This window comes from Megalobrama amblycephala, linkage group LG4 (assembly GCF_018812025.1).
Source record: "Megalobrama amblycephala isolate DHTTF-2021 linkage group LG4, ASM1881202v1, whole genome shotgun sequence".
In the NCBI taxonomy this organism is placed as follows: domain Eukaryota; kingdom Metazoa; phylum Chordata; class Actinopteri; order Cypriniformes; family Xenocyprididae; genus Megalobrama; species Megalobrama amblycephala.
The window spans coordinates 29563366-29584322 of record NC_063047.1 but is presented as its reverse complement, the minus strand read 5'-3'; the positions used below and the strand labels follow the sequence as shown (position 1 = coordinate 29584322).

General features: G+C 42.3%; 1 protein-coding gene across 2 annotated transcripts; it reads left to right on the top strand.

Moving 5' to 3' along the window:
* The first annotated feature begins 242 nt into the window (after positions 1 to 242).
* Positions 243 to 20660, top strand: tor4ab (torsin family 4, member Ab). Of its 2 annotated transcripts, XM_048188787.1 has the most exons (4): positions 244 to 1231; positions 1332 to 1370; positions 7346 to 7687; positions 19626 to 20660. In XM_048188787.1, exons 3-4 carry the CDS (start codon positions 7382 to 7384, stop codon positions 20439 to 20441), a joined length of 1122 nt encoding a protein of 373 aa, XP_048044744.1. In that variant the 5' UTR covers positions 244 to 1231; positions 1332 to 1370; positions 7346 to 7381; the 3' UTR covers positions 20442 to 20660. The 2 variants fall into 2 exon arrangements, with proteins under 2 accessions (XP_048044745.1, XP_048044744.1); XM_048188788.1 differs by lacking the exon at positions 1332 to 1370 and having other exon boundaries at positions 243 to 1231.
* Positions 20661 to 20957: the final 297 nt, after the last annotated feature.

Here is a 20957-nt window from a genome sequence, read left to right as displayed (position 1 = left end):
ATGTAATTTAGATAATTTGTCAACAATGTAGAACTACGCCAGTGGTGTAGAGATGGGTCATTCCTCAGACATGGTGGCCTCTGATTTATTTATTTATTTATTTATTTATTTATTCATTCATTCATTCATTCATTCATTCATATATTTTTCAATCCATAAAAATTTTCATTGAGAAGTGAACTAATCCTTTAACCCTACACCTAGGATGGCTTAGGTGGCTTACATTTGGCTTACATTTAGGGGCCGTTCACATATTGCGTGTTTTGCGCGCTCAAATTCGTTATTTCAACTGCAGGTGCGCGGCAAGCGTGCTCATAATGGAAGCGATGCAGTCGCAACACGCATGCGGTGCGTTTGATGAAATTTTAATTTTAAAGTGATCTAATCTTTAACAATTTCAAGTGTGAAAAGTCCTATTTTTTCTCAGTTTGGGCTTCTGAATAAAACAGCTGAGGTGTTTTTATGAGCTCCGTATTCTCACTATATCATACTATATGAGCTATGAAAGCCTGATGTATCTGTAATACTATAAATGTTTTCAACATTTTGTCTAAAGTTTTCTGACTATTATTTCATATTGCAGGCTTTACATGGTTAAGAGATTTTAATTAACATTCATAAATGGCATACTAGCATCAATGACTGCAAACGGCAAACTAAGTTTTGTGATAAACATTATTTGAGAATACAGCTGTAATGTTCCTTATATGAAGGAAAAAATAAGACTTATTTTGGGGACCTGAATTGAGAGCGGTTATCCATTGTAATTCATTTTGCTCTTTTAAATAAGAAAAGTGTCTTTACACAGCAGCATTATAGAGCACTGACATACATATTTCCTTGCTCTAATAGGCTTAACCTCAAACTGTAAATATTCATAATAAGATTATTTATACTATTTAAAATTACAGTCTAAAAGTTGCTTTAAAACATGCATGATTTTCTATATGAACTGCATAGATTTTTTTTTCCATCTGAATCTGAATGGCACTGAAATTGTTTGTGGTTAATGGGAGAAGGAAAGGAAAACGGAAAGAGAGACGTGAAGTGACAGTGGAACGAGAGGGTGGAGCTCAAACACAGAGATGGTGTGATGGACACAGGTGTGCGCAGGTAGCCGAAAGCTGTGCATGTGTGTTTGGATCATCGTCGTCAAAATCACCATCTTTGAGGAGAAGAACCAACACTCAAGGAGAAGGTAGCAAGTAGACAGCCTCATGCAACTTTGAAGGTAACAATCTCTGTTTTCTGTCTCATCACCTTTTCTTTTTTTTCTATTTTTGGTTTAACCTCGTTGCACATAGACCGTCACGTATTTCTCTTTATCACAGTGATATCGTTGCAGGTGATACCAGACTCATCCATGCAAGGTAAAGGCCCATGTTGTATTTCATATCCATACAATCAGGCAAGTTCAGGCATCTGACCCTGATGTTGACAAAAAGGAGAACCATAACATGTTTTTTTGTAATCCCCTTCATTGCTGTCTCCATATTCATTTTTTATGTTAGTGCTTCTGTGCAATGATCACCATTTGCATGGTGAAGTTTGCATAACTGCCCTCACAGAGCTGCGTGCAAACAAACACCATTCTTCAACCATCGCTTGAAAGATGGAAATATACAGTTATGTTTTCATATTATGCATCTACAGTGGCTTCAGTTTTCACATTTAAAAATGTCTGAATGTCATTGCATTGGATAACAAAATATCAGATGGTATTTATATTTAAGGCAAGACATCCCAGGTGAATAGGGAAAAAAAAAAAAAAATTAACTAATGGATATCACCATACTTCCCCAGTTGATTGCATTAAGAATCAAAAACACTTAATATATCACAAGTTTTCTGAAATCTTATGTTTAGATATACAAATGAGATCGTGTCTAATCAAATAATTTGCATACATTTACATCCAGAAATCTACATTTACAAATAAGACTTGTAAAATAGACTTACTACATTTACATCCAGAAATCTGAACCTTGAATGAAGCCAACAAATGTTGTTTCATTTTGTCAACTTCTTTGAAATAAAGGCTTTTGCAAAAGTGTACATTTAGGGGCCGTTCACATATTGCGTCTTTTGAATGCTCAAATTCGTTATTTCAAATGTAGGCGCGCGGCAAGCGTGCTCATAATGGAAGCGACGCAGTCGCAACACGCATGCGGTGCGTTTTACAGCGAGTTGAAAACATCTCAACTTTTCAGAATGCCACAAGCGCACCGCAGGTCATGTGACAAGAACCAACCGATCGGTTTCGGACTTTCCGTAACAAAACATCGAAAGTTCAGCTGAATAGCTGATCATAGCTGTACACTGTGGTTTTTATATCTCATCTCCATAAATATATCTAGTAGTAGAGCTAATGCAAGGGCTTTATCCTTTGCTGAAACTTCCTCATCGTCGTGGAGAGCGCAGTTCATGGTTGCATAGCAACGACAGACACCACGGGAGCGCAAGCCTTTGGAAAGACGGAGAAAGCGGTTCGGCCACGCTTTCCACGCATTTTTAGATGCGAAATGTGAACGGCCCCTTAGATTTGCTGTTTGTAGATGATTTTTTATTGTATTTTATCTCATTTTTTTATTGTATTTTATCGGTTTGTGTGCGTTTGTACGAAGCCCCGCACATTACATGCAGGAAAAAAAATACTTATAAAAGACTTACTATTTCGTCCCCTTGATTTGCTAAATCGCTCGCACAACTTACTATTTTGTTCCCTCGATTTGCTAAACCGATTTACCATTTACATTTCGCTTCAGAAGGCCTTTATTAACCCCCCGGAACCGCATGGAGTATGTTTTATGATCAATGGATGCACTTTTTTGGGCTTCAAAAACTCCCATTATAAAGCTTGGATGAGCCAGGATATTTTTAATATAACTCTGATTGTGTTCGTCTGAAAGAAGTATGTCATATACACCTAGGATGGCTTGAGGGTGAGTAAATTATGGGGTAATTTTCATTTTTGGGTGAACTATACCTTTCAGATAGATAGCACATGCACTTGAGCATTCATCTGAGTGCAGATATAGACACCTACTGTACCTAATGCAAAGACATTAATGAGCCAGAAATCTCCACATCAGTAGCACTTACATAAACTAAACTTTTATGGTTTTAAGCATTCTAATCATTTTTGGGGCCATTATTTCACATGTATATTGTTATACAGATAGAACCAAAAGCTCAGTCTTTAATTTCAGTGCCATAGTATACAGTACATTAGCTTCCTGTTTGTACATTTGTCATAATGCAAAACAGCAGTGTGAGTGTATAGACAGTTATGCAAAATTGTAAAGTCATCACACATACATAGTGTATGAGAACACATCCCTCTCTTTCTCTGCCCGGACATGTGGAGCTCAAGATGATGTGATTATAATACACATGAGAGCAATGTGTCAAAAACTGTAGTGAGAAATACATCTGGACTTTTCCTGTATGCATACGTGTATCTTGAGTAAACGGAAACTAGATTATTACATTTTCTGAAAAAAAAATGTGATTCACTTTTTCAACTTTTTCATAAAACATTTGCAAATAAAGCACCATTTCTATCCATTGAGCTGAAGAGAACAAAATCATCAACATCAACATAAACTGGTGCCAAATATCACTAAAGCCACTTTTCCACCGAAATTACCAGGAACAATTTGTCTGAGGTACTTTTTTCCCCACAGACCTGTTGCTGTCTGCATTTCCATCGCGGTCTAAAGTACCCCAAAGATTAAGTCCAGTGACGTACAGTGCACAGCATAAATGAGTACACCCCCTCTGAACATTATGATCACTAATGCAATTCATGGAAAGATGGCAAAACTAAAATGTATTAAACATATACATAATAAAAATTGAGAAATATATGTCATTAATAGCCATAAAATAAATAAATTAGCCAATTTTGTTTAAATTAAGGATTGTAGAAATGAGTACACCCTAGATTTAATTCAACAAATGTATAATATTCTAGTACTTAGTATGGCCTCCATAATGTTGAATATACTGCTCTTCTTGGCACGGAGTGTACAAGTTCATGACAAATTGTCACATCTGTCCTGTTTAACTCCTGGATGATGAGCTCCTTAAATGCCCTTTAATGGGGAGTGTTCAACTCGTCTCTACAGAATCCCCAACTGGTGCTCAAAAGTGTTAAAGGGATACTCCACCGTTTTTTCATATTAAACTATGTTATTCCCTTAACTAAGACGAGTTGATACATACCTCTCTCGTCTCAGTGCATGCACTAAATCGCTCTGTCTTGCGGCGAAACTTTGTAGCACTTAGCTTAGCCCAGTTCATTCAATAGTGGCCAAGCAGAGAAGCTACCAGACACCTCCACGTTTTCCCTATTTAAATACAGTTACTCGAGTGGTGTAACTCGACCTAGGACGGTGACACAAAACAAAACGTTGCGCTTTTCTAAGCGTGTAAAATGGATAACTATATTGTATGGTGGAATACCATAGCAAGTGCTCGGGAGCACTTTGACTTGGCGCAGTAATATCTTCCCTCGTGAAAAGTCCTCTCACCGGCCCCCGCTCCCTCTCATTTCCGTCAATAGAACCAACGTAACCTGCACCAGTAGTAATAGTTTGAGCAGAGTTGATGAAGTATCAGGTTGTAGGAAGATAGTTTGTGGACAATCATGGTTATAACGTGCATCGTAAAGGGTTGTGATAACAAGGAGAAGGTATATAGTGCCGTCATGTTTCACAGAATTCCAACTCACCACATACAGCGGAGAGCTTGGTTAGCTGCTTTGAACAAGAATCCAAAAACACCGTTGCTGTTCGCAACAGTCACACTTGCACCACCAATTGCTGTTTGCCCGTGTTCTTTCGCCGGCTCCGGTCTGTTCTGGTTCGTATCTTTTTTCCCTCTCACGGTCCATAAGAGCTAATTCCTCCTCCGTGTACTCTGGTTCAAACAGATATGGCTCTGGGTCTGCTACAAACAAGTCATAATTATCTACAAAGTCCGCCATTGCAAATGATCTCTTGCAGTTTGCTAATAGCACAGGTGGTAAAAGTCACGTTGGTTTTATTGACGGAAATGAGAGGGAGCGGGGGCCGGTGAGAGGACTTTTCACGAGTGAAGATATTACTGCGCCAAGTCAAAGTGCTCCCGTGCACTTGCTATGGTATTCCGCCATACAATATAGTTATCCATTTTACACGCTTAGAAAAGCGCAACGTTTTGTTTTGTGTCACCGTCCTAGGTCGAGTTACACTACTCGAGTAACTGTATTTAAATAGCTAAGCTAAGTGCTAACAAAGTTTCGCCGCAAGACAGAGCGATTTAGTGCACGCACTGAGACGAGACAGGTATGTATCACCTCGTCTTAGTTAAGGGAATAACATAGTTTAATATGAAAAAACGGTGGAGTATCCCTTTAAGATTGAGTGCAATACATGTCCACAGAAGGTTTTTCACCTTGGGAGAATGCATATCCTCATTCTCATGTTGAAAAAATGCCCAACAATGCAGGGAATGAGGAAAGGGTAACTTCTTCTGTTTCAAGTTTGTGTATTAAATTACACAGTGGTTTGGGAATTCATGACAGCTTTGATAAAGCACAACTCCCTCACACCTTCAGTACTCATATATCCCTATATAAGAGCTTTACTACCACTGAACTTTACTGTGGGAACCAGGCACTTCTCACTGTACTCCTCCTCTAGCAACACAAGAACATTTTGGATGCTGTTAGATCCAAAATGATTGACTTGGTCTCATGAGACCAGAGTATTGATTTCCAGAATCTATATTTTGTAAATATGGGCTTTGGAAATGGCTAACTTTATTGTTCTTTGGCTACAGTAGGTAGTTCCAGTGAGAACAACAACCATGCATGTCATTTCTGCAGGCTGCATCTTACTCTGTGAGATAAACAGTCACTCGTTTCATAGCTTTTGCTGGCTCTGAAACACTCGCTTGGTATTTCTCCTGCTCTTTGTGTAGCAAAATCCCTCATCACTAAATGAAAGCTTAAAATGAAGGCCTGATTATTTCAGGGGCCGTGTCGCAAGTCCATTGTTTTTGAATTTCTGTGTTACTTTTGCTGTATTTTCACACTTAAAACGATGATTTGGTAATCCTCTTGTACCACTGTCCTCTTTTGTGCTAAGAAATAAGTCTCCTGACAGTTCTCTCCCAAGTGGTTCCATTGTTGACAAACTGTACATTCTATCACCCTACACTACCCCTAAACCTACCAATGAGAAAAGTCTGCATTTTTAAATTTTTAATAAAACATTGTTTAGTATGTTTTTGAAGCTATTTTAAATATGAGGACTCATGAAATGTCCTCATAAAACATGTTTACGTCATAATACCAGTGTAATACCCATGTCATTATACAAATTTGTGTCCTCATAAATCATGAAAAAGCACACACACACATTACTTACAGCCTGTATCAGAAATGTGCTTTTAATGGGAGCATAATTTAATATCAGAACTTTCTCAATGACTTTGTAAAGCCATGAAAGTGAAATCCATGCTATTTAAACTTTAAAAACGCAGTTAGATTTGTTTGAGGCCAAAATGCTCTTTAGAATCTGTTTGTCTTGCCTTATACTTTCCTTTGCCTGAGGTTCATGTTTTACAATTTACATCCACTCTCTATATACACACACATCTATTGCTGCCAAATCCAGTCTCTTATTTAGCCCCTCAATCTTAATTACCTCTAATTATCACACGTTTGCCAAGAGACAGCAAAATGTAAGACTGTTCAAAACCAGTCACGCTAACTGCCTTGACTTGAAGCAGAACTGCATGAACTTTGAGTGAATATTTTGCCAAGTAAGATTTTGTTGATCCTGGAACAACATTCCTGTCTGAAATTTAGTCCTAGCCCTAAACCTAACCCTAAAAATCAGAGAGAAATGATAGGTGAATAACACTGATGTAGAAGCACCTAACCCTGGTTGTAAGCCTAAACTTGACAGAAACTGTAAACTTGTCCCTCAAATCTGATTGGTTGATTGGAATTGTTCCAGGATCAACAAAGATGTTGATCCAGAAACATGTTGTACTTGGTAAAATCACGTTTAAGAAAGAAAATAGTATACTATTTCACTTCTTTCTACTTCAAAATGTCAATGTGTCACAGGCTGTTTCTTTGTAATTGTTTGTAATTTTTGTAAATCCTACAACATTTTTTTCAACATGTATGCTTTTATGTTTCTTATAGATCAACTGTAACACTGAGTTCAATAAAATACACATACCACCGTGTATTCTTTGAAGGCACTGTAAGAGTTGTAATAAAGCATTTACCAAGTGAATTAATGCAAGTATTTAACTATAACAAGGTCCTGTTTGTTTCTCTCAGTATTCTAGACTGGTGGTGGACTGTGAAGGGGTTTCAATGGATGTTCAAGTGGAAAAGGAGAGAGGAAATGAGGAGAATGAAGGTGGGCAAAGAACGTCCATCTTCTCCCCACAGCTGAAAGCCATGATGCGAATCAAGAAAAAGTACCTAAAGAGATCTAATTCAGTCAAATTGGCTGTCGGCTCAGTTGCCTCTGATCCTAAGAGCCCCCAAACCAGAAAGCCTAAGCGAAGGAAGTCCCGTGTGCTGTTCCCTAATGACACTCTGATCAAGCCAAAGAAAGATGAGCGCAGCCGAGCGAAACCTTTCCTAGTGCTCTTTAGCGTGATCGTCTTCGTCCAGGTAATGCTGCTTGTTCTTTTCCTTGGGTGTCATTTCTTTTGTGCCAGAATTGAAAAAGTAATGAATGTTTTAAAACAAGTTTTGAACATTCCATCTGTCTACCATTGTCTACCATTATCACACCCTAAACTCAGTGTTATTGTATGTCACAGACTATTTTAAAAGAGACTGCAAATCCGTTTGGTGCCACTTCATCCTTAACGTTTGTTAATTCTCCAGAAATTTCAATTTTATTCCATATATATGAAGAGTTTGGTTCCAAAACGCGATAAATGCCATTTTCAAAAAAATTGAGTTTCCGCCAAAATCAGTATTGTATCTGGTCGGTATTTAAAAGTCGTTTATTAATTTTGCGTTTAATAAAATGCGATATCTGTCGTGTTATTCTGTCATGTTTTCTCACTTTCTTTCCAAAACACGACAAACGCCAGTCTCCTTTTTCTGCAGAACGCGATATATCCGCTCAACCAATCACAGGGCACCATACCACCCACTGTAAACATTAAAGGGCACCTATTATGCCCCTTTTTACAAGATGTAATATTGGTCTTGGGTGTCCCCAGAATGTATTTGTGAAGTTTCAGCACAAAATACCCCACAGTTAATTTATTATAACAATTTGAAAATGTCATTTTTGGGGCCTGTTTTAAAATGAGCTGTTTTGGTGTATACCACCTTAAATATAAATGAGCTGCATATCCCCGCCCTGCCTTTGGATGAGGGCGTAACTTGCATACCTATGGCAATAAACAGTCGTTAGAAGCAGAATGGCTGAGAGTGAGAGACCCGCTGTTTTGTATGGCATTCAGCCGTACATGTTTGAACCGGAATCAGACCCAGATGATGAAGAGACTCCGGCAGAAGAAACACAATTGAGAATGGAGCAGGACGTCTCTGAATGGTTATTTGATACATTTATGTACTTATAAAGTTTTAATCGCGTCCCCTTTGCAATTATGGATGTGCAACACACACACACACACTGTGATAATGTTCGCGCAATTTTTTTAAACTACAAACACAAATACTGTGATAACGTTTGCTAAGTAAACATACACAGTTTTTAATACAATATCTTTAAAAAATATATATATACGTGTGGATACACACTATACAAACAAGGTTTAAATTATATACACAGACATTCTACGACGACGACAACAACTTTAGACGCATTTGTTATTGAATTGGCTGACATCGACTGAAATGACTATTTGCTCAAAAAACATTAAATACACTTACTTCTTCTGGAGGTGACGTTGGATCGCGAACAGTAGGCAACGATCCACACTTGAGGATTAACTTTGAAGCAAGACCTGCTTTGAATTGACCCTCGTTCTCAAAACAGTCAGTCAAAAAATGATTCGCGCAAACATAAACGTATTTTGGAATTTTGAGTGGCGCCTTTCCTTCGTAAATAAAATCCATCCACTGCGTTTTCAGTGGCTCTGATGTCGGAAGTACAGTAAGTGAAAACTACTATGTTCATTATTACATCCCACAACAGAACACTTATGTTTCTTAGGAGACATTACCGGCTGTCGTTGAAACAATGGAGGATGGTTGACCGATCACCGGGGAGCGGGGTCTATGCCAAAACCAGATTGTCAATCAAACCACGTGGGTGGGGCTTAGCGCAATTCTACGTCACAGTGAGAGCAATCTTAGAACAGGGCGTTCTGAGACAGTGCTTATGAATTATTGAGATTGTAAAAAAACCACTGGGTGGATTTTTCTCATTCTAGGGTGGTTTTGCTCACACACTGCCAACACACATTTATGGTCAAACACCATGTAAAAGTGAATTTTGCATAATAGGTGCCCTTTAAAGGCTTTTTTTAAAAAGCCGTTTTTAATACCAATGTACTCGGCAAATGTGTTTATTTAACCGCGCGGTGGCGCCAGATACTCTTTAATCGGTAATGACAAATAATTTATAATATTAACAAGATGACCCGTTGAATTTGTTTTGGGAGCGAATGTAATTTTAGTAAAATGCCTGTATATAAGATAAATATAGGCAAAGTTTAGATTTTGAAAAAAAAAAAAAAGTGTCATGGATTTATTGCTTTATTTATTATTTTGGCAAAAAAATAATACGTTTTTATAATAAACTTTTTAAAATCAAAATGCAGATTTGAATTTTTAAAGTTTTTATAACCAAAAGATGCTATGTGAAAGTTTGAAACAGAAAGTAGTGGTTTTCATCTTGCCAATTTCTTGGTAAAGAAAACACCTTTTTACTCAAATTAATCAAAATGGAGTTATTGCGTTTTGGAACCAAACTCTTAATATATATACATACATTAGCTGTGTCTCGTTTCATTTAATTTCGAAGGCTGCATCCTCAAAAGGACGAATCCTGTCAAGGATGCGGTATATGGAGTATCCTTAACCAGAATTAAACGAGACGTCCTTCATAGGACACACAGGCAGGAAAGGAAACAGGATGTATATCGTTGCTATGCCAACGCGTTCACGGCAGCCTCGTTGTGCTCCCAGCAAATGAATGAAAATTACTAATACATTTGTAAAATAATTTGAATGTATTTACTTGTTTTATTTTAGTTAATGCTTGAAGAGCTGGCTTATGTACATATATCTATTACAGAGACAACGGAGGAGGATATTAAAGGGTTACTTCAGGATTTAGCATTAAGCTTTGTATTAGTAGAATACCACTAGTATTTTCGAATTACTGTGCTTTCCCCCTTCATATCAGCCCGAGATGAGAGATTTATGCATTTTTATTCTGTAAAAAAGCCTCCGATGACGCAAAAATCGTCATTTTGCGTCATCGGAGGCTTTTTTGGCCAGAGGCATAAAACTACAGCCAGTAATAGCAGGTAGTTCCGCATTTTTTCACCACGCCCATACATATGTGCTTTTGAGGTTACTCACGGACATAGATCAAAGATTTTATCAAAAGTGGGTGTCAATTATATTTTTAAGCTTAACATATTTTGTTATAGTCTGCACTACATCAGTGGTTCATCTCGCAAATTTATCGGTCTCTGCAGTCATCTCAACCAATACAGCAACAGGCTTTTGTGGTAACGTTAGCATAAATAGATAAATAGACTAACTCAGTTTTACAGAACAGTGGCTTTACTTTGATAACAGTCAACTTATATGCAACTTATATGTAATTGTCTATCTAACGTTACTTTGCTAAGTTTGCAGTTTTACTGCTACCTACAACACTACATATAGGCTACTGTGTTATCAGTCTAGTATCAGCGAGTCTTACCTCTAGGCGAATACGCTTAGTACCAGATGCCCAGGCTGTTCGTCCTCTGGGAAAGTGAATATCGATCGCGGTGTCCTTCAGAATGGTTCTCTTCATTGCAAGGATATTTGGTTCGTAGTCCTCGTGCTTGAAACGGAGACTACATATTCTGCGGTTTTTTAGGTTTTCTATAACGGTGTCATCTCCAAACTTCGGGTGTTTGATGGCCCGCAGCCACTGTTTACATCGCTCCAAATCTTTAACTTAATCGGAAAATGATGGAAACTTACTTGTCCTTTCCTGGTTTTGGGTGTACATCCAGGTACAAAGCAATTTAGCACCATTTCGCTGTAAATGTATGAACTAACTCACGATTTATAGAATTAATATGTAACAAAGCAAGCCTAGTTGTTTGAATTTTCCTGGTAATTCCGCCTGTAACCGATAGGCGTGGTTTGGGCGTGGCCTCGCAGGGGCAGCAAAACAAGTGCATTCTGGGAGTTGTTGTCTTTCATCCACATTAGTCAAAAATACATTTTCTGCCTTTTCTCAGTCTAGAAAGCTCCAAATTCAAAAATAATTTCACATTTCTACTACATAAATGACCAATTTTAAATACACATTCATCTTTCCAGGGGTGAAGTACCCCTTTAAGAAGAACAAAGTTTAAAACAAAAACAAACTTGAAACTACTTAAATTTAAACACCACATTTTCGCTTGTACATGTATAGGCTATCTGCCGACGCTGACAAGAAAAAAGAAAAAAAATCAAATAAATGACGGTTGTTAACAGCGACGCAAAGAATTGTGGGCTATCTGCTGCTGCAAAGGATACACCTCATGTATCCTCCGAATTTGTGTGAAACAAGGACGCATTCAAAGGTCGCATTCGGAGAGTCCTACTTACTTTTGTGAAATGATACAGCCTCGATGACGTGTGCAACCTCCGAATGCGACCTCCAGAGGACGCAACCTTCGAAATGAGACACAGCGTTAGTCAGTGTGACCATTTATAGTACACCTTTTAACCCTACGATTATTCAGGTAGGGTAAGGAAAGTCAAATCTAGTCTAAACCAAAAGATACTCACCCGCCGGCAGTTTGAAGTCCTTCAGGAATGACGTAGAAGACTACCTTGTGGTTGTTTTTTGTCAAGGCTCAGTTTGTAGTTATAAGTAAAGTCTTACGGAAGGCAAATGTAACAATAAAATATCTCTTTTATTGATTATAATACAAAGCAGTTAATGCAAAATAAAACAAAATAAAACTTAAATCAGCTTAAGCTAAAAAGCTCTATATCCTAGTTTTACCCAGCATTATTGGAGATGCTGTTAAGCTCCCCTCGTTAGGGTATCAGGTGTCTACGCTTAATGCAGGCAGCATGTGAGGAGGCCTTTTACTCCGCAAACCTTTATACTAATTTTTGGGACATTATAACTTCATATTACTCATCAATTGATCAATGCCTATGATCCAATCTTCCTGCTGTAGGCGTATCAGTCTCTGTATCTTCCTCTTCTTCACTGAAGTCTTCGTCTGGTTCACCTCCGCTTTAGGTTGCAACATGCTCTCTTCATCCTTATGGTTAACTTTTGTGGTTGGTTACAATCATCAAACTCAAAAACCTAACTTTCACAACTGTTGCTTAGTCATATTATCTTATAACAAACAAAGGAAGTATTGCAGTTACTTAATTTCATAATCATTCAAGCATATATTGTCACTCTTGGTTGAATCAAGGGATGAGGTGTAGGATCTAATCGCAAGCCGTATCAGGTTTATTGAAAAGGACTTTAACACTCTCCTTACAAAACAAACTGAACAGAACAGAACAACTGGGTATTAACAACAGAGTACTGACAATGGAACTGACCAAACACAGGGCTTAAATACAAGGAGAACAGAGGACCAAACGAGACTAACTAACAAGACACAGCTGAACTCAAACACTAATCAAATCAGGAACCATGACAACAAACAAGTGGCGGGAAACTGAGAACAAAGGGGAACTCTAAACATGAACTAAACAGAACAAAACTCAGACCGTTACATATATGGCCTTAACTTAAAAGCAAGCAAATAAAAACATTGAAAACGTCTCGGTTACGTATGTAACCCTCGTTCCCTGAAGGAGGGAACAGAGACGTACGTCAGTAGTGACCGACGAATTGGGATATCGCTTAGAGAGCCCTATCAGCTTCGTGTGAACTAAAACAAGCCAATGGAATTGGCGTGCGATATTTGCATAATGCGCACCGCCCCCGACAGGTGTATATAAATAGGAAGCGGATGCAATCGCACTCTGTTTTTCGCTGAGGAGACAACTGGTGTCCGCACTACAGCGAGGGTACAGGAACTGTGGCGACGGGACGTACGTCTCCGTTCCCTCCTTCAGGGAACGAGGGTTACATACGTAACCGAGACGTTCCCTTTCAGTCTGTCACGTTCGACGTACGTCAGTAGTGACCGACGAATTGGGATCCCAACTAAAGCGCCACAGTTACGAAACCCCTTCCAGTGCCCAGCGCAAGCTCGGCTACCCATAGCACCAGCTGGAACGGTGAAGGGGCGAGCTTACGCCGAGAGAGTTTACTGCTGTCTTACCGAATACCCACTAAGTAAACTAGACTACACTGGGGAAGCGAACCCGTAAGGGACGCTGCGGAGGCCACTACCTACCCAATGGGGAGGAGTTGACGTGGAGAATACACATATGGACTGGCCCGGGGGCAGTACGCATATGGGGTCCCTGGGATGGCTCCACCTGGGTAGGGGGAGACTCATCTGACAGGTGACAGCAGAGCTGGCTCTGCTAAGGGAAAGACACAGGCTCGCCGTAGGGAGTTTAGACCCGTGGACAATACACATATGGGACCGCTCACGTAGAGGGGTCACGACATATGGGCCCCAGCCAACAGACAGCGTCAGCGACGGATGTAGGCCTGGCATCAGACACTCCGCAATGTCCGAGCCGAAGGGGGAGGCGGAGGAACTCGACAGGGTTCGCCAAGCGGGGAACACGACTGGAGTAAAAGTATGCACGTATCCGGCCAGGGGGCGGGAATGGCATTGCAAGCCGACACTTAGAGCGGGTACAACACGTCTACCGACTAGTAGATGCGAGTACACGTGAAGATACCGGCTCTACACGTAGGCTATAAAACCTAGCGAACGTGTTAGGTGTCGCCCAGCCCGCAGCTCTACAGATATCTGTCAGCGAGGCGCCATGAGCCAGCGCCCAGGAAGAGGCCACCCCTCTGGTGGAGTGGGCTCTCAACCCAAGCGGGCAAGGCACGCCCTGGGATTCATACGCCAAGGCGATGGCATCCACTATCCAGTGGGCCATCCTCTGCTTGGAGACAGCCTTTCCCTTCTGCTGGCCTCCGTAACAGACAAAGAGCTGATCTGAGGTCCTGAAGCTTCGCGTTCTGTCCACGTACACACGCAGAGCACGGACGGGACAGAGCAAAGCTAGGGCTGGGTCTGCCTCCTCCGAGGGCAGCGCTTGCAGGTTCACTACCTGATCTCTGAAGGGAGTGGTAGGAACCTTGGGCACGTATCCAGGCCGGGGTCTCAGGATGACGTGAGAATCACCGGGCCCGAATTCTAGGCACGCTTCGTCGACCGAAAACGCATGCAGGTCCCCTACCCTCTTCAGGGAAGCCAATGCAACCAGAAGGACAGTTTTTAGGGACATAACCTTCAGGTCGACTGATCGCAAAGGCTCAAAGGGATGACCCCGGAGAGCTGTGAGAACCAGGGTCAGATCCCAAGAGGGTACGGAGGAAGGGCGAGGAGGATTCAGTCTCCTTGCCCCCCTCAGGAACCTGACGATCAGATCGTGTTTCCCCAGGGACTTACCCTCAACTGCGTGGTGATGTGCAGCGATAGCGGCAACATACACCTTCAGGGTGGAGGGAGACAGCCTTCGCTCCAACCCTTCTTGCAGGAAGGAAAGCACAGATCTGACCGAGCATGATCGGGGGTCCTCTCGGCGAGAGGCGCACCATTCGACAAACAGGTTCCACTTCAGCGCGTAGAGACTCCTAGTGGAAGGAGCTCTAGCGGAAGTGATGGTGTCTACGACCGCTTGCGGGAGATCACTCAGAACCTCCGCATCCCGTCCAGGGACCACACGTGGAGGTTCCACAGATCGGGACGCGGGTGCCACAGGGTGCCCCGTCTCTGAGTCAGGAGGTCCTTCCTCAGAGGAATCGGCCAGGGAGGGGCTGTCGCGAGGAGAATGAGGTCTGAGAACCAGGTCCGAGTGGGCCAGTACGGAGCCACTAACAGAACCTGCTCCCCGTCCTCCCTGACCTTGCACAGGAGTTGTGCGAGAAGGCTCACTGGGGGAAACGCATATTTGCGTAGACCCGGGGGCCAGCTGTGTGCCAGGGCATCCGAGCCGAGCGTGCCGCCGGTCAGGGAATAGAACCACTGGCAGTGGGCAGTTTCCGGGGAGGCAAACAGGTCTACCTGGGCCTCGCCGAAACGCTGCCAAATCAGCTGAACCGCCTGGGGGTGGAGCCGCCACTCGCCCGCAAGTGGAGGCTGCCGTGACAGCTCGTCGGCCGCACGGTTGAGCACACCTGGGACATGAGTGGCCCGAAGGGACCTCAGATGCTTCTGACTCCACAACAAGAGATGGCGGGCGAGTTGCGACATGCGACGGGAGCGTAGACCACCTTGATGGTTGATGTACGCAACGGCCGCAGTGCTGTCCGAACGGACCAGTATATGCTTGTCTGACAACAGCTCCTTGAAGTGGGCCAGAGCAAGACGTACTGCTAGCAACTCGAGGCAATTGATATGCCAATGCAGCTGAGGCCCCGTCCAAAGACCCGACACTGCATGCCCGTTGTACGTGGCCCCCCATCCCGTGGCAGAGGCATCTGTGGAGACCACAGCATGCCTGGACACTTGTTCCAGGGGTACTCCGGCCCGCAGGAACGAAGGGTCCGACCACCGGACAAGGGTGCGGCGGCAGCTCGGTGTCACGGGGACACGGAGCGTGCCGCGCTGCCACGCCCATCTCGGGACCCGGCCGCGAAGCCAGTGTTGAAGCGGTCTCATATGGAGCAATCCGAGCGGCGTGACCGCGGCTACAGATGCCATATGCCCCAGGAGCCTCTGAAAATCTTTCAGTGGAGCCGCTGTCCTGCGCTTGAGCGAGCTCAGGCAGTTCAACACCGACTGGACGCGCGCCTCGGTGAGACGCGCAGTCCGTGCGACCGAGTCTAGCTCGAGACCGAGATAAGAGATCCTCTGCCCGGGGGCGAGTTTGCTCTTGTCCCAGTTGACCCGAAGACCCAACCGGCTGAGGTAAGCTAAAACCATGTCCCTGTGTTCGCACAACTGCTCTCGCGAGCTGGCCAGGATCAGCCAGTCGTCGAGATAGTTGAGGATACGAACGCCCTGTTCCTTGAGGGGAACAATGGCCGCCTCCGCAACCTTCATAAAGACGCGGGGGGACAGGGCCAGCCCGAAGGGTAGGACTTTGTACTGATATGCCCGACCCTCGAACGCAAACCGCAGGAAGGGTCTGTGTCGAGGCAGAATCAAGACATGAAAGTACGCGTCCTTCAGGTCGATTGCTGCAAACCAATCCCGGGGACGGACGCATTTGAAAATGCGCTTCTGCGTGAGCATCTTGAACGGCATCTTGTGGAGATACCGGTTCAGGACGCGCAGATCCAGGATTGGCCGTAGCCCACCGCCCTTTTTCGGTACAATGAAGTAGGGGCTGTAAAACCCCGACTTCATATCGGCTGGAGGGACCGGCTCGATTGCATCCTTCGCCAGGAGGACAGCAATCTCCGCCCGGAGAACAGGTGCACTGTCCAACGACACCTGAGTGAAGTGGACACCCCTGAAGACCGGGGGACGCCGGGCGAACTGAATCGCATAGCCGAGTCTGATAGTGCGAATGAGCCAGCGGGACGGGCTGGGAAGCGTGATCCACGCCTCCAGACTCTGAGCCAGCGGAACCAAAGGCACCACAGACGCACCGGGGGTGGGGCAGCAAGGTAGAGTGGGACCCAACTCGGACGGCATGGGAGCGGCCCGGAGTGTGGTCGAACTCTGGGAGGCAGCAGTGCGTATGGGAGACGGCGCACGGGGCGCGGGCTGCACCATCACACTGCCACCTGCTGTACACCACTCCCTGAACACACCGAGGAACCGGCCCAAATCGCAACACGCACACACACTTTTAGAGTGTTGCTGTTACAACAGCAGTTGAGAGCTTATAGCTCGGCTCCTCGGAAGCTCGCGACCTCGCTGGAGTGCCTTCACTACCAACATGAACAGCGCACTGTTAATCCTCTTCTGAGGCAGTTTTAGTTTCAGTTTAAACAAAGTCTGAAGCAGGACACCAGTGTATGGCTCCGAAGCGAAAGACAGAGTGCGATTGCATCCGCTTCCTATTTATATACACCTGTCGGGGGCGGTGCGCATTATGCAAATATCGCACGCCAATTCCATTGGCTTGTTTTAGTTCACACGAAGCTGATAGGGCTCTCTAAGCGATATCCCAATTCGTTGGTCACTACTGACGTACGTCAAACGTGACCGACTGAAAGGGAACGGTAAATAGCAATATCAACATATATATATTGGCCAGACAGTGTATATGCTTAAACAACCATGTAGGGAGACACATCATGGGTGACAAAGACAAGATTCATCAGGCTGTGATTGTGAAAGAATGGTTGTGAGGAGCATGAAGAATCATTTTCACACATTAATTGGCAGTTTCATTGAAACTGAGTTTCTGAGTTCATTGGAAGTTTTTGGGATGTGCTGGAGGAGACTTTACAGAGTGCTCACCTCTTGCATTGTTAATACAAGATCTTGACCAAAAAATAATGCACCGCTTAAACCCAAACATATAACATGCTAGAAACATAATAATCACTGCAATAATGATCCACAAGAACTTTCTTGAAACAGTTTTTTTGATGAAAAATCTAGCATGCCTAAGACTTCTGCACAACATTTTCTTTGGCAATGCTTTCAAGAAAACTACAGGAAAAAGTTGCTGTTGTAATAATTCTTACAATGCAGTTGTGATAGTAATCTTAATATAATGTATTTTATTCACATGCATAAACTCCATGTGTCAATTAGAGTTCTGGTAAAGACAATTCTGCTACAGTTACTTTTCTCTTTTGATCATACAAAGTTTGGTTACACTTTATTTTGATGGTCCACTTTAGACATTCTACTAAGTAACTTTGCATCTATATGTCAACTAACTCTCTTTAGAGTAGGCTGTCTGCTTAATATCTGCAAACACTTTATTTTGATGCTCCTCAACAGACATTCTAATGACTATAAGTAACTTTGCAACTATGTCAACTTATTCTACTAACCCAAACCCTTACACCTAACCCTAACCTAACTGTCAACTACAGTCTACTACTCTAATGATATTTAGTTGACAGGTAGATGCAACATTATTTTAGGTAGTAGCAGGGCGTGACATTAACTTTTGGTAACACTTTAGAATACTGATCCTTAATTAACGAATAACTACACAGGAACAAATGAGTAATGCATCATTAACACTCTAGTAACTACTATTAACTAACAAGAAACTCTGATTAACAAATTAGCAAGTAATAGTGCTCAGTAGTTCACTATTAGCTAATCAACTACTATTTTTTTTTCATACCTCCCAGAGAACAACAAAGAACTACTAAATACAGGTTCATAATTAACGTGAATAATGCATAATTAATTCTAAAGTTAAGGTTATGGTAACCCACTAGTATTGACTGAAGTATTACCAAATCCTTCAGAAGGAATTAATAATTATTTGTATCAGTATTCTAAAGTGAGAAACATGATAACTTTCTAGTAACTACTGGAGTCATTTGTAAACTTTTGAGGTTCAGCATTTTCACTGGCCACAATTTTGACATTGATATCATGGAGAAAAACTGCCATATAGATATTTTTAATATTATCTCATAATATGCGTGCAGGTATATTAAGCTGCTGTCACTTTAAGACCTGACACACGAATCCACTATACTGTTTCACATGCGTTTTCTTTCTTAGCTGTTTACATTCACTTAAACCATAACTGACTGTGAATACGTGAATACTCACTAAGACCGACATTTTGACATTATTTTGTGTGTATTTGACTGTTTAAGCGCAATAAGCAGCGAGAACAAAACTCAATTTAGCTCTGAGAGGCGGCTTTATGTGCACACACTTTGGGTGTGAGCACAAGTTCTGCAGGAATGAGTAAAATTATGTGCAATATGCGCAATCCAATGCCGAAATTCAAGCCCTGTAACACCGACAATATTCATTCGGAGCAAATGAAAGGAGTGAGGGGAGGCGGGTTTGTGTGTCAACTCGCTGTCTGAGAGATGAGAGAGCGAGAAAAAGCAGCATCTATTCTGCAGAAAATTAGTATTGGAAGAGTTTCAGATATTTCAGTATTGATATGTATCAAAAAATCAATATTTTTCACACTACATTGCACTTAGTTTATTATTTCAGATGCTTTTTTTAAAAGCCTACAATTGAAAATTGTATATTATATATAAAATTTGACCCGCCAAAGTGTCTAGTAGGCAGGCGTTAATGTCAATTCCTGGTTGTCTAAAGTGGACCATCAAAATGAAGTGTAACCAAGGCATTAATAAAGGTGGCTTCCCATTCTCTTTTTTAATTATTTCCTGTTCTCCCAGGTCTACAACGCCATTGAGAATCTGGATGACCATGTTATGAAGTATGATCTTGAGGGTTTGGAGAGGGCGATGCACAGGGAGGTGTTTGGCCAGCCAGAGGCGCTAGAGGAGCTAATGGACCATCTGAACGATTACCTGTCCACTTATGCCCACCAGCATCCCCTCGCCCTGTCTTTACACGGGGCATCTGGTGTCGGGAAGAGCCACCTGGGTCGCCTACTGGTACGGCACTTCCGCTCCGTGGTGGAGGACAAGCTAGTGGTGCATTATTTATCCAAACACCACTGCCCCCTAAAGGAAGCAGCGCAGCACTGCGCCTCTGCACTTGCTCGCCGTATAACTGAGGTAGTGACTCGAGCCGAGGAAGAGGAGCAGATTCCCTTCTTCATTCTGGATGACGTAGAACTAATGCCGCCTCCGCTGCTGGACATCTTGCAGACATTTCTTCAGTCAGATCAGACGAATGAGTTTCTCAACGTGGTTTATGTTTTCCTCAGCAGTCTGGGGCAAAGTGAGATCACAGCTCATGTTCTTCAAAACGCCTCCACTGCTGGAGCCCATAAACCACTCCGACGGGCCCTGTCTCTCATCCATCCTCTATGGACGGAGCCAGCACTCGAGCTTATACCCCTTTCCCTGCTGGAGCGGGAACACATCATACAATGCTTTCTAGAGGAAATGACCCTGGAAGGGTTTTACCCCGACCTCAGTCATGTAGAGAGACTGGCGGATGAACTGGCCTATCACAGCGTGGCTGGAAGACAGTATGCAAAAACTGGATGCAAACAAGTAGTGGGAAAAGTTAACCAGCTCTGAGAGAGTTCTGTTTGAAAATGTGCACCGTTCAGCTGTTTTCAGTTCCGCAAATACAGCTCCTATCTGAAGAAAGACCGAAAAACAACTTACCAAACTCACATTTCAAATACACTACCATTCAAAAAGTTCAAAAAATTTTGTATTCAGCAAGGATGCATCAAATTGATCAAAAGCGACAGTAAAGACATTTGAAGAGTTTGGTTCCAAAACTCCATTTTGATTCATTTGAGTAAAAAGGTGTTTTCTTTACCAAGAAAGCGGCAAGATGAAAACCACTATTTTCTGTTTCAAACTTTCACATAGCATCTTTTGGTTAAAAAAACATTAAAAATTCAAATCTACATTTTGATTTTAAAAAGTTTATTATAAAAACATTTTTTTTTCCAAAATGCAATAAATCCATGACACTTTTTTTTTTTTCAAAATGCAATTAATCCATCAATATAAAAGTTATTTTTCAAACTGAAAATACACAACAAAGTAAGTTGATTCACATATATGACAGAGTCTAAACTG